The 14,842-nt window shown below is 36.8% G+C and overlaps 1 protein-coding gene across 1 annotated transcript in view; it reads left to right on the plus strand.

Annotated features, from left to right (window-relative positions):
- LOC107570931 (inositol hexakisphosphate kinase 1-like) overlaps window positions 1-14,842 on the plus strand; it is a 24,889-nt gene that overhangs the window by 2,978 nt on the left and 7,069 nt on the right. Inside the window, exons 2-4 of the mRNA XM_016257214.1 lie at window positions 4,993-5,197; window positions 5,697-5,878; window positions 7,632-7,807. Coding sequence (XP_016112700.1) covers window positions 4,993-5,197; window positions 5,697-5,878; window positions 7,632-7,807 — 563 coding nt within the window. The remainder of the gene's footprint in view (window positions 1-4,992; window positions 5,198-5,696; window positions 5,879-7,631; window positions 7,808-14,842) is intronic.

The following is a 14,842-nucleotide window of genomic DNA, read 5'->3' on the forward strand; positions in this document are numbered from 1 at the left end:
CTGTTCTGTTGTAAATAAATCTTAACCAATGATTCCTAATTGCATCTACTTCCGGAAGGCCAAATAAAGTGCTTTTGCTTTCGCACTGAAACACAGCGTCTCCCTGACATGCTGCATCAACACTACTGCTGTTCCTGAAACCACGCCTTCTTTCTTTGTGTGCACATTTGGGCGGCATTATGCTAATATTTCCACATAGTGACATAGACATGTGGGGGCATGTTAGAACGAGCCGTTTTAGGTAGGCGTGGTTGACTCTTATTTTTTATAAAGAACATCTCTTTGAATTTGAGACTTTAGTCTCTGCAACTTTACAGATCTTCTTTATGCACCAAGAGCTTGTAACACTCCAAAGAGAAAGGAAAACTTGAAATCGCATCATATGACCCCTTTAAAGTGTTAAACATGAAAAAACAGTAACAATTGATTTTCTACTATAAAACAGATCTCTATAAATATGTAAAGAATATGTATAATTCAGTATTTTAACAAATTGCAAAAGCTGAATAATCAAAGCTACTGATTAATCAGTGAAGTGATCAATGTCGATTAATCGTTCTAATAATCGTTAGATTAATTGATTTTCAATATAATCCTTTGTTGCAGCTTTAGAAAAGATGACCCACATTGTGACTAGGGGTGTGTGATATTGACCAAAAATTATATTTCAGTATTTTTTCTGGGAATTTGCTGATAACGATAATTAGAGAATATTTTGTGACATTTTAAAAGATTGATTAAATTCGCTAATTAATTTCATTAGACACCATTTTTTAAGTGTTAAGTATGTTAAATCATAAAACACAGAATCTGGAAAAACACAATGAAAAACAATTTGGGGGGGAAATAAAATGGTTTTCATGGATCCCCTAAATTAGTAGCTTACTCTATGGAATTTAATTGTGCACAAACAGGTTATGTTTACATTCATTCTCAAGGTCTAACAAACGTGGAGAGCTTTAAAGGGGCTATTAACTGCCTTTTTTATTATTTTGTACTGTTCTCTGAGGTCCACTTATAATGTTATCAAGATTTTTACATCAAAAAACATCATAATTCAGAAGTAATGGGCTATTTTCTGTCCTGTTTTGACCCCCTCATCAGAATGCTCTGTTTGAATAGGCGTGGCGGATTGTTGACTCAGAAGTAAACGCCCACTGCTATGATTGGCTAAGGCTGATGATACACGGGGCAACTTTTTGGGCAGTGTTGTTATCCATTCTCAATGTGAAAGTGCCCAAGCAACATTGCTAAAAAAAAGTTGTCGGGCAACTTGATGAAATGTCTGTAACATACTTTGGTTAAAATTCCTCAGTGGTCGTGTAAAACAACACCCTTTTTACCTTGTCAAAAACAGCTCTGTTCACAGTGACCCATTTTGTTGCATGTCTCTTTAAATGATAATGAGCTACTACTCACTCACTCCATCCTTCTCTTCTGTTTTTTGTGTATTTGGTGGCACATTACCATCAAAAACAAAACTAATGCACTGCGTCCTCAGTGGCTCTGATATCGTGAGAAAATGAAGACTCTTATATTCACTTTTACATCCAGCTACAAATCACCTGCATTGCTTACGAGACATTGTTGTCACTACAGTAGGGATGGGCGTATCGATCCGATATATCGATACTGACGCGAGTATCGAAAGTATCGATACTCAAACAAAAAATATCGATACTAAGGTGTGTTTTATTTACCAGTGATTTTGTTAATTTAACAAAAATATAATGCGTACAATATGCATCGAATTGGACGAATAACCTTTGTTAGCGAGTAATTGTGTAGGATAGAACTATTTTCCTGCTCATCTGAACACACGCAAATGTTGCAAGACAGAATCAATACATCACAGAGAGCGTTCACTCACTGCTGACAGTGCATTCAAACAGGGCTACGTTTCCCAAAAGTATCATAAGAAAGCATTAAAGCTTTTGGTAACGGCAGCCCTGAACAATGCTTATCAGAGGACAGAAGGACAGAGTTATTTCACAATAAACAAACTGAAATTGTAGCCTACATAATTTGTGCAATTACAGTTATTTAAATTGAACGTTGAAATATATAAGGCATATTGAATGTTAAAATGCATTTTAAACAAAGTTAAGTGCTTATTATTACCCATTTTACTCTTAGTAATTTAATAATTTAATACATTTCATCATTTAAGTTTAGTGCAGAAACAGCTGCTAGAGCGCGGAGAAAATAGCGGACTGCGTACTACTGGCTGAGGGCGGAGATATGCTAATACAGGACAGCCCATCAGCGGTCATAGGCAGAGCCAATAATCAAAACGGCTTGATAATTGAGACTTTAGTTTTTTGGGGGGATTAAAAAAAAAGGAGTGAATGGATTTTTATCATTGTAGGGTGGTTGTGTTCACACACTGCTAAGACAGATTTATATGCAAACACCATGTAAAAGTGAATTTTGCATCCAATGCCCCCTTTAATGGTAAATTAATATTGTGATAAATATCACAAACATAACCTGTTTGTGCACAATAAATAATATTTTGGCCATATCGTCCAGCCCTATTAGGCAATATGTGCCCCTGTTGCTCATGTTGTTATTATTTTAATTACACTTTTCGGAAAGTGAGACCCTTGAGTTACAAACTCTTCATATTCTCAAAACTGATGCTGCAGTTGAGAGAATTGGTAAATGTTCCTCCATGCTATATTTATTTTCGGACCTGAATTGTTTGTTTAGTTTTTTTCCTCGACGCCTATGAGATTACGATGACATTCTGAGATATGTGGTTTACATAGAAATGAAGTTGTAGACTTAACATAGGTTTGCGTACTTAAAATCAAGCTTAGTAAAAGCATGAAATAGCATCGTTCGGGCAGCCTGTAACAGGCCGTGTGAGCTGCTATTATTCATCTGCAGTGCAAACATGTATGCATGACACTCGTGTTTTAGCATCTGTCCTGTGTTCACCGTCACCACCCCCAAAACATCTCACGTTCTAGATTCACAGCATGCCTTCCATATGAACCGCTTCTCCCTGTGAGTTTTGATGGGGCTAAATGCATGCCGGACATCTGTAACTTCCACTGACTATTTCAGGCCTTGCTAGAGTAACATTGAAGCTTGTTATTTTTTCTCATCTAGTCACAGCAAGATTTATAAATAGACCTGGCCTTATGAATCACATGGCATTGTTTTCAAATGTCAACAGAGTGGAATAAGCACAAACTCTAAAGATGAGTGTTAGAAGAGTTACAGGAGTTTTTGGGGTTAAAATATCATGTCACTTCTTTAGCTAACCTGCAGCCACGGCCAAAAATATATATATAATTCTTTCAGAAGGAAACATGCTTTCCACTCTACAGTTTGCACAAAGCAATCGTCTTCTAAGCAGAAAGAGTGGCCCTTGTTTTATTGAATAAATGTGTGTGCATTAATAATTTAGTCAGATTGTACAGTATTTAATTTTGACTTACTGTATAATTGTGACCATCAATGCTGAAATCCAGGGAATGTTTTAAAATAAGATAGTTTTTTGTAACTGTAATTAGGGCCTTGTGTTTTATTTTTTCCCCAAATTCCATTTGATGTTTTTCTCAAATTCTTCATTAATTTCTGGATTCTGTTTTAATGGTTTAATTAAAATATATTAATATTTTTAATCCATTTTTAATAATTCATTAAAATTTTATTACATTTTTACAAAATTTTTTTTTTTTTTTACAGTAAAAGAGCCCCATGAAATTATTTTTTCATGATTTCTATGTTCTCTTAATTTTTTCTGGATTTATAACTTAAAACAAATTTATTATCAAAAATGGTGGTAATCAAATGAAGGCATTAAAACATGTAAATAATGCAATGTAATTAATATTTGATGTAAATGTAATGAATGTAATGAAATAAAAATGTAAAATTAAAACATGGAATACAATTTGTGTGATACTCCTTAAAAAATACAATTTTAATAAATTTATTTTTTATAAATAGAAGTGCAATGGTATATATTTCTGTTATAATTTCTTAAAACTTTTATTTTGGGGGGCTGTAGTGAAGACCTTTGAATTTCTGCGTGTATCTGACAGTAGTTTTCTCAAATGAAATGGTGAAATGGTGAAAGTGACTCTCAGAGCAGCTCTGGAGATGAAGTTCATGTGTACATGTTCTAATATAGTGAGATAGCACACACTGAAAACATCACGAGCAGTACGCATGGTTGAGTATGTGTAGTAGATGAAACTCTGCCACTCATTCATTTAGACATGCAGACTTTATTTTTAAATAGTATTCTTTTTACACTAGAGTAGAGTCCTACTTTTAATTTATGCATTCAAAATTCGCCAAATTCTGTGACATTCCGCGTTATACAATAAATTCCATTTTTATGACTGGGTTCCATGATTCTGTCCACGTTTTTCTGCATTGCAGAAATTAGCTTTCAGTTAATCAGAGAGATATATATCTGATTTAAAATGACCTCTAATCTTCCTAATCGCTCATTCATAATATCCTTCCATAGGTTTTATTCCCTGTCAGGTGGTCTTAAATTGTTAACAAGTACTTGTGCGTCAATCTTCTTTTTCTGTGTTAACATATCCTATCATTATATCTTCTGCCATGGCATCCTCATCAAGTCAAGTCACCTTTATTTATGAAGCACTTTATACAATACAGATTGTGTCAAAGTAGCTTTAACAGGAGTGTTAAACAGGAAAACGTGTGCTGATAATGCAAGAGCCAAAATAATATTTACAATTCAGTTTTTGGTACCAGCTGAATTATCAGCAGTAAGTAGGTCTTGACTAGGGCTATGGACATTAAAAACAATTTATTAAGGGCTTGAATGCACAACAAGCTAAAATTACACATTATTATTAATCCCTATTAAAACAATAATTTAAAGCATAACCTGGTATAGATTGAGTCTTGAGTCATAATGTGCAATTCAGATGATATCTTTGTTGAATTCATAGCATACAGAAGATCTCAGAGGTTGACAGGTAAATGTTGATATTGCAGGTGTGGTGCTGGTGTGTTTTGAGGGTGACTCTGATGGCTACATCAATCTGGTGGCATATCCATATGAGGAGAGCGAGGGGCTGGACCACGAAGAGTTGTCCGAAAGAGATCAGCCACGCCGAAAACACTCTCGCCGTAGCCTCCACCGCTCCAGCAGCGAGCACAAAGAGGACCGACCTGCTCACGACGGCGACGGCAACGACAAGTGAGAGAGCGCAACAGAATTAACACAATCCATTGCTGAGAGTCATTCTGTATGAAAGCAAACTGTACTTTGGACTGTGGATCTTCAGATGAACAAGTGGTGTCTGATATTAAAACTCAATTACCAACCTTAGCAAAGAACAGTGTTATTTTACTATCACTTTACTATTATAGTTTTTTATTAATATTTTGAATCAGTTTTAATTTTTAGATTTTCTATTTTCATTGAAGTTTCAGCATTTGTTTTTACTTTATTTTAGTTTGTATGATTCATTTGTATATTTAGCTGCTGAAATTGAACATATTGCATTGAAAATGTGATCTCTGTGATAATAACAAAAACAGTGCTTCCTAGCAAGTACTTCTGTCTGAATCAAACTTGTGTATTTGCCAAGCAAACATTCCCATATAAAATGTTCATTTTAAGAGTTTGACAATCACAAAACTTTTTCAGCAGTCACACTTGCACAGCGTTGTTGGTCATTAGTGTGTCTGTGTAGTCTGCAGGAGTTGAAGAGTCCTCGCCTGGACCTACAGATGCATTCGGATGTGCCCTTCCAGATGCTAGACAGCAACAGCGGCCTGAGCTCAGAGAAGATCAGCCACAACCCCTGGAGTCTGCGCTGCCACAAACAACAGCTCAGCCGCATGCGCTCCGACTCCAAAGACAGGAAACTCTACAGTATCCTGCTCTGAAACAGCAGTTTATTCAGAAAGCTCGGTTTGGAAAAAAAGTGTGTAGTTGATGGACAAGTTCACAATTTTACTTTCTTGACAAATGGTCAACTATATTAAATTGCTTGAAACTGCTTGAAATTGTAATTACAATAAAATGCTATTTGACTGAGTAAATTACTTTTTAAGATAAAATAATTTAGAGAAGGTCTAATTACTTTTGCCTGTGGCATAAAATAGGAGAGAGGTCCCCTTCAAAACGAAGTGACTTGAAATTGAAAAACACAAGTTATGGTTGAAACGAGGACCAAAAAAACTGAAGTTATTCAGTCGCTCCATGCATCAACACTAGAAATCATGCATGATGTAAATCTTTTTGCAATTAGCAGCCGCTGTTCTGTCATCAGGGCAACATTTTCCAAAAAGCCACTGAGCATTAAAATAATGAAACAGATCTGTGGGTTTCTCAGAAGCATTATAATTTGATAAGCTTTAATAATCGTTGCAGATCTGCAGGCACTCTGACAGACTCATGGAGGACACCAGCTGGAGATCTGCAAAATCACACCTGAACTTTACTTTTAGGATGCTCACACTTTATGTAGCTTGGCGCTAATGAAAGAATACTTTAGATTCTATTATATTATGTTTAATACATTATTTAATTAATAATTCCTATTAAGGTACAAGTAAAGTATGTTTTAAAATAATAAATCAAAACTGAACAACTCTATGCAGTGTAATTCACCACAGCTGTAAAGTGCTGCAAAAGCTAAAAAAAAAAAAAAACAATACTGTAAAATATTGAAAAGTGCTTAAATTTGACTTCAAGGAAGGTGTACGAGACTGTATAGTGATAGGTGTACAACAGTACAGCCGGTACTGTGGAAAGACTGCTATTATTACCCTTTTTTTTGTCTTGTAAAGGCAAATGTTATCCCAAAAACGTGAGGCAAGCAAGAGTAATTTTCATGCCATGCACAAGCATTCCCGAAGTAATTTGGCATCAGAGAAAATTAGGAAAGTAGAAGCCTTTCTGTCAGAAAAGTGATGATTTTTGCCACGACCCATTGCATTTCCACAAGCTGAGCAACAGGAAGCAGATGTTCACGTCTTTAGGACTCTCATTTGAAATTCTCCAAAATCTTCATTGTTCATAAATGATTTAGTCACTAGAGAGAGAACTGTTTGTTTTTAAGAGAGGTTTTGGCTAGAAATGATAGGCAGGCAGATTGTGATAATATTGCCAAGCTTGTCAAAGTGAATGGGCTCATGGGAATCTAGGAGATTATCAGGAATACCACACTCCAGACTAATCCTTGTCTGTAGTTTAACTTACAGATGTTTTTTAAATGTAGTAAATAATGGATAATTAAATCTACAGCTAGCAGCTCTCTACAAATAAAGCTTAAAAACAGCACTGTTACCACTGCACTTCAAAGAAATATAATGAAGCATTTCAGTAGCAAAGCTGTTTTAGAGATAGAAGTCGCAGGGCAGCGCAGAAAATCAAGTGTGCGTGCTCCTAAATGTTTCTGTGTGTGTGAGTGATTGTGTATTAAGAATAGTTATTAAACTGACTGGAACTACTCTGCTTTAAATTATTTTAACATGCATTCCAGGCAATCAGAATTGAGTATTCAGAAAGACATTGTTATAAATGTGTATATATATATATATATATATATAAATAAATATAAACTTTGTGCATTTTTGTTGCACTCTGTTGTCTATGATTCTTGACCCTAAACCTCCACCAGAATTTCTGCTGCTGGAGAATGTAGTCCATCATTTCGTCTACCCCTGCATCCTGGACTTGAAGATGGGCACCCGGCAGCACGGCGACGACGCGTCAGAGGAGAAAGCCGCCCGCCAGATGAAGAAGTGCGAGCAGAGCACGTCTGCCACATTAGGAGTGCGTGTGTGCGGCATGCAGGTGCGTATGTCTCTGACCCGGCACACGCTTAGCGGAGCACTCTTACAATTAAAGGTTCTTCATTGGCATCCATAGTTTCAAGAAGAACCGTTACCGCCCATAGAACCTTTCCATTGTATTGTACAAAAAGGCTCTTTTTAGTGGAAAAAGGTTATTCAAATTTAAAATGTTCTTCACATTTAGAAAACATTTTTATTTTAAGAACTGTTCACTGAAAGCTTCAGTGGAGAGCCCAGAATGGTTATTTTATGGCCAGTGTGGTTAACCTTGGCCTCATGCAGGTGGCCCAAGTTGGAAACTGAAGATGAGACAGGAATCCCTGACACTGGCAGGAAAACTAATTTCAGAGTAGTCATTTGTATAAAAATTAAGTGAGTTTATGCTTAAAACAAGAAAAAAAATCTGCCAATTGGGTAAGAAAAATAGACTTGTTTTCCCTTTGGACGAAGGTTTTTTTTTTTTTAACCATTGGCAGATATTTGCTCACATAATAATCAACAATTGTGTGTTATGTTCCCTATTAGATTTCTAGGGGCAAAAGGGAAGTAACGTTTTAAAGTAAAGTTTACTGTAGCAGCAGCAAAGAGAAAGGTTTGAATTGTTCTCAGTCCCAGCACTCAGTACACAAAGAAAGACTTACATTTATTTACAATAAAAAGATGACAGTTACACAATTTACACCAGGGCATAAATTTCATCTAACAGTTGGGGGGGACAATAAACAATTTTTCAAGAGCCATTTTTGAAGGGGACACAAATACAGCTAAAATTGTACTTATAAAGGATATGCGTTACGAATTAACACAAGTAGGCAACAGGCAGCGGGTCCAAATGCAGTTCAAGATCCTTTAATGATAATCCACAGAAATAAGCATCCAAAATACATGGAACCACAAGGAGGTAACACTTAACTCACCCCGACAATAGCAGACCTGGGGCCCGTTCTTCGTACGTCGCTTATTACATCCGAGATGATGTCACATCCAAGATGATATCATCGCGCTAATCAGGATCTGGCTAATTCGGTTCTTCGAACGCAGCTGTTGTTGATTAGTATGGCTGGATTGAGTTATGAGATAATTGCGTGTTCATGGGTTGGTTTAAAAGGTGCCATGTATCGATACTCGAAACCACGATCAGCAATGCAACGATTGGCTGGCGGGAAGACAGCAACGTAATGACATCATATAATTAAACAAGACACCTGACAAAACTTGACAAATTTCTGGACATTTATAAAGGAAACAGCCATGCGAACAAAACTACATAAATGTTATAATAGATAAATGAAATGTGTTTTTATTTAAAAAATTTTTACATGATTCCCAATTATTTATATTCACTTTTTGTACAGGCTTTACATTTTTATTTCAATGTAGCAATTAGCAATTCATTTAATTTTATATTTGAACAGATTTGTTACGTGACAACATTATTTAAAGTTTCTTTCTAGATCATGTTATCCTGCGCTCCATCAAGCCACTCCCATAATATCGGTCACCACTCAAATTAATGCACGACTCTACATTATCTGTATAGCATGTGTGTAAGACTCAAATACAATTATGAAGTAATAATTTTATGACGAATAAATCAGTGAGTAAAACTGGCTGTGTCTGTAGTATTAAAGACTACACAACATTATTATATTATCTTTAAATTAATTTTTAAATGATTATTATTTTAAATTATTGTCCCTGGATCAGTAGGATACTCTTGTAATAAAGTTGTGGTGGTAGCGGACAGATTTTTAAGTATCAGTTCTGCTTAAAAAGATGCAATCTAATCCTGTTTACATGAAATAAGCCTGCTCATGAGCAGGTTTAAATTTACGGACCTGTTGCTATGACAGCAACTCCGGGATGAGCTTCGAAGTACCAAATAATCCAAGATCATGCCAAATCGTCAACAATCAAATCCAGCTAACGGAGTTAGCAACGTACGAAGAATGGGCCCCAGGGTTTAATATACACAAACACAGGACCAAACAGGAAATGGAACACAGCTGAACCAGGTAGACACTAATGAAAACACAGCATGATGGGAAATGGAGTACATGGCAGGAAGACAAAACAGGAACGCCCTCTAAAGCCTCACAGTGGTGCAGGCAACCGGGCGTCACAGTATGTATACACAGAGGAAAGCCTTACTACTATTAGTGCAGCAGGGAGACCGTGCCAAATTAGACAACTTCAAGCTGTTGTGGTCGCGCCGTGACACAGCGCTCGTGTCCGTTGTATCCGTCACAGTGTTGCCAAGTCCGCGGTTTTCCTGTGGAATTGGGCTACTTTATCACTGTTGCCGCGGGTTGTTTTTCATGTCCGCGGGTTGAAGCGACCCCAATAACGTGTATTTTAGCCCCCAGAACGTGATTTTTACCGGGGGACCCCTTGATTTGTTTGGGCTAGTTTTAGGTAGCAATTGGGAGGGTTTTGTTTAGGGCTGAACGATTTTGGAAAATAATCTAATTGCGATTTTTTGTTTTTACCAATATTGCAATTGCGATTTAATATGCAATTATTTTTTAAAGCTCTTTATGTTCTGTATTATTCTACAAAGACAAGCTATAAATCATTGTATAGTATGACCAAAACACAGATAGATTAAACATAAATGTTCTTTTCTGTAGGCCAGGCCTATATGTTACGATGACATTAGGTGATGCATGAATTGATATGAATGGCATTTTTATTTAACAACTACAATCACAGTAGTATATTGACTGATTTGTTGAACTTCCAACCTTGTAAGCATGTAATTATTATGACAACATAAAGCACTGACAAATAAGCCTGGTGTAAACATTAATATGAAAGTCAGTAACAAATCACACAAACTAAAGTAGATTGCAGAAATATAAAAACAAATCTGTTGCGTTACCACACTACTTTAGGTAATTCAAAGTCACTGTAATAAACATATGTTAAGATGTGGACTGCACTAAACACTGTCTGGTAACTTTAGACCAGTGGTTCTCAAACTTTTTTGGTCACGCCCCTTTAAACCTATAAAAAAATCTGCCCCCCCCCCTTCCCGAATCCCCATCCCACCTCAGACTACCAAATCATTTCACTAAACATTATGAAAAATGTATGCTTTTTTAATTAAAAAAAACCTACAGGGAAAAAAACACCTAACGGTTATTATTATTATTCTCTCTCTGTTATTTTTTTTTTGTGTGGGTTTCATGCTGTCCGCTAAGGCATAGTACACACACAGGCTTTCCTCCTCACCAAAGAAATTAAACACCGTGTTTACACTGGATGTGAGCGGCAAAATACAGTAGAACCATTATAATCAGTGACGCTGTCTACACTAGATGCACAAGTGTACAATACGACACGACAAAACCTGACATTAAACTGATGCCTCATTCTATTTATGACGTACTGACACAAAGTTAAAATAATTAGCAACGGTCGCTTTATCGCGTCCAGTGTAGAGCTGTTGCAGCGCAACGCACAACTGTAGCGTCCGGTATAGACACAGTGAGTAAAGCCGAGAGCGAGATATGCCTCGTCATATTTTCTGCATTTAGCTTTTAAATGACCAGCACCTGCCTGGGTCTGTGCGACTTCATCTATGGCTTTTCTCTTCGCTTTCACAAACCGATCCATCTCCCATTCTAAGTTATGTCCTTTGGCTGTTTACTGTTTTATTTCTTTTCTTTTTCTGCTGATGGCCCACGCTCGACTTGAAGCAGCGCTGCTTAGACCGATGGGTGTGTGTCATTAAAGTACTGTGAGAGCTATAAGAGAGCGCAGACTTCTCATTATGCTTTCTCTCGCCGTACTTTGATGTCATACACCGATCTATCTTCAAGTCGAACACACTTTGCGTTTTCCATATTGCGATATTATCGCAAATGCAATTAATCGCTCAGCCCTAGTTTTGTTCTACAAAACTTGGCAACCCTTTTTGTCAATTAACGTTATTAGAGCCCGACCGATATGGTTTTTGTGGGGGGCCGATACCGATATTAGGGAGTAAAAAAAGACAGATGTCGATATATCGGCCGATATTCTTTCTGTGTAGGCTATATTATAGTACAGTATAGTCAAAAGTTTGGACACACTTCCCATTCGTGTGTCCAAACTTTTGACTGGTAATGTACATAGAATACAGTACATAGCCTACATAAACAGAATATATATACATAAACACATTTTTTGCAATGATAACTCAAATGTGGTGATCAAACACTTATAATGATGTGACAAACATTGGCCTATGTAGTGGAGGCAGGTGTAGCGTCTGCGTAGGATCATGCATGAGCGTTGGACTGTTTATGGCTTAAAAGACCCCTTTTAGCCTTTTGACATTTGCATATAAATTACAGTTCTGGTCAGAAACTTTACGTTCGTATAGGGGTGTAAATTGCCAAATGGTTCTTCGCCTTCAAGTAAGATTAGAACCAGCCCCCACGAGCATCCTGCAATCTGATTTCAAACACATTCCACAAAGAGCTGTAAATGGCCAAACGAACACACACACACACACACCCAAACTAACACACACACACACAACAGTTAATTCGAAGATATAATCTAAATATTTATTATGAATCATAACCAGTTATAATTCATCATAAATATTCCCCTTTTTAGAGCTAATAAATAATAATAAACGTTACACAGGGTATTTAACAATTTAACAATAAACTTTATTATTCAAAATGAGCCTGACATCAGTGCACTTAACAGTAAACTTCACTTCACTTATTATAAATAACTTAACACAAATAGAACAAAATATATATAACTTGAATTAAGAAATTAAACAAGGTAACTGTGTAGGGTAAGCAAACTACTGCCAAACCAACAGGGGCAGGTTTATGCAGGAAGCCCAGCTTTTCCAAATGTAAACATTTAAAATGAATAAATAATAATAATGAATAATATATTTTTTTAACAAATTCTGTGTTGTGTATTTTCTGGTTATCAAATGAACATGCAGAACATTTGTATTTAAATAAGTCGTTTTGCAGTTTAATATTCACAGACACAGTCTATATATATGTACTGACCTGTTTTTATTTATTCATAAAAAATAAGACAAATTCCATGAAATTCCGCGTTATACAGTAAATTCTGTTTTTATGACTGGATTCCGCGATTCCGTCCATGTTTTCTGCATCGCGGAAATCATAGGGCCCTACTAATGTGGCAAACTAATATGATAAGCTCATTGTGAGAGTAAAGGACGGGGACATTGTTGTTTATTTACTTAGCATTGAGTCTCTCCAACTAGGTGACAACGTAGCGTTAAATCACCATTCAACAGACACAAGCCACCACCGCACTGCCGTCTATTGGACTGCAGAAAGATACTAACTTTTCAATCTGCTACGTTACTGACTGTACTGACGAATTATGCTGACACCGTGTCTGTGCCGCAACAGGACGCGACACAGCGACCTTTGAAAATCATTTGACCTTTATGTCAGCATGTCATAAATAGAACGAGGCATCAGTTTACTGCATCCAGTGTAGATGACATCACTGATTATAATGGGTTCTATTCTACACCGGAAGAGAGCGGCACGGCGTGACAAAATACAATAGAACTTCTATTGTATGATATGATGAATGGATGGCTCATTTTTAACAGCAGATTCAGTGATGTTAGAGACTTTCGTCAAATCCGCCGTCCGCGCCGTTCTCAAGCCCACCGTGTGTGACGCTGTGTGTTTCGTTGTGAAAGCGAAACTACTTTATTTGGTCTTCCAAAAGAAGACACAACTAGAAATCAGTGGTTAAGTTGTATTTACAACACTTTTCCAGAACACTTCAACCCAAATATTCAGATGTGTGCAGCACATTTTATTACAGTTTCCTGATCCTGGTAGTGTAGACTACAATGCCGGTGTCTGTTTCTATAAAGTGGGGCAGTTCCAACTTTGCAAGGACAGTCTGGTGCTTCTGACTCACAGCCTGTAAGTAAATTTTTTATATTTAAAGAATTTGCCACTGATGTGTAGTGTATCAGACCGAATCAGACAATTTAAGATTTGATCAAGAACATAGTTGAAACACGAGGAGCCGAATTCCACAGAGGCCCAAGACACAGGATGTTCGTAAATCAGATCCTGGCACCACAAGCCTGAACCAACTAGCAGCTTTGAGTAGCTCACAGCATTTAAACAAAATAACACTTATTGACAATTCCAAGGAGATTGTCAATTTTGGGGGCAAGTAATCAAGATTAAATTGTCAGAGATGCACAGCATGACCATCACATGTAAACCAGTGACGATCACGAGCTCTTTGGATTGACTTCCCCCACCTCGACGACAAAGAACAGACTGAGATTCTTTACAGACCTTTTAACTTCTGGTCTTCACAGAACATGTCCTCATCCACAGAATGGCACAGAAACTGCCTTTCCATGCACCTAAATGACACTAAAAGGACTTGTGAGCAACTAATCATTTCTATGCATAACTCCATATCATGTAACCCATGCATTAGACTATCACGTTTTAATCATTTATTGTGTATGTATTTTGAATAACTATTGAATAGTTTATAGGATTATATTCATGTTGGGTATGTATGTGTTTGAATATTCTTGCTTGAAACGTTTCTTCCAATCAATTCTTTGTCAAATGTATCATATTCTTGTTATAGAAATCATATCTAAAATTATACTCGGCAAGAGCGGGAAAACTCGGACCGTGTTACTGATGAGATAACATTTGATTTATGAATTGGGAGGAGAAACATCGCAACACCCCGAGCAAAGACGAGATCTAATTGGTCAAAGCACCATTTGGGATGTGTCCAAAAGCCCAGTTTAAATACTCAGGACACCATCAAAATCAGTCCCTTTTTAGCTTTACCTTCGCTTTTTTAGTCATGTCAATTCATCGCTTTTTGCGTCTAGCTTTTAGTTTTTTCGCTTTTAGCCATGTGCTTTCAAGTCATCACTTTTAGCCATGCAGCTTTTTAGTCATAGCTTTGAGCTATGCTTTTTAGTCATCGCCTTTTTAGCTCTTTAGCTTTTTTGGTCATGGCTTCTAGCCGTGCTTTTCAG

The sequence above is a fragment of the Sinocyclocheilus grahami genome, unplaced genomic scaffold (genome assembly GCF_001515645.1).
Source record: "Sinocyclocheilus grahami isolate Dianchi unplaced genomic scaffold, SAMN03320097.WGS_v1.1 scaffold1523.1, whole genome shotgun sequence".
Lineage (NCBI taxonomy): Eukaryota > Metazoa > Chordata > Actinopteri > Cypriniformes > Cyprinidae > Sinocyclocheilus > Sinocyclocheilus grahami.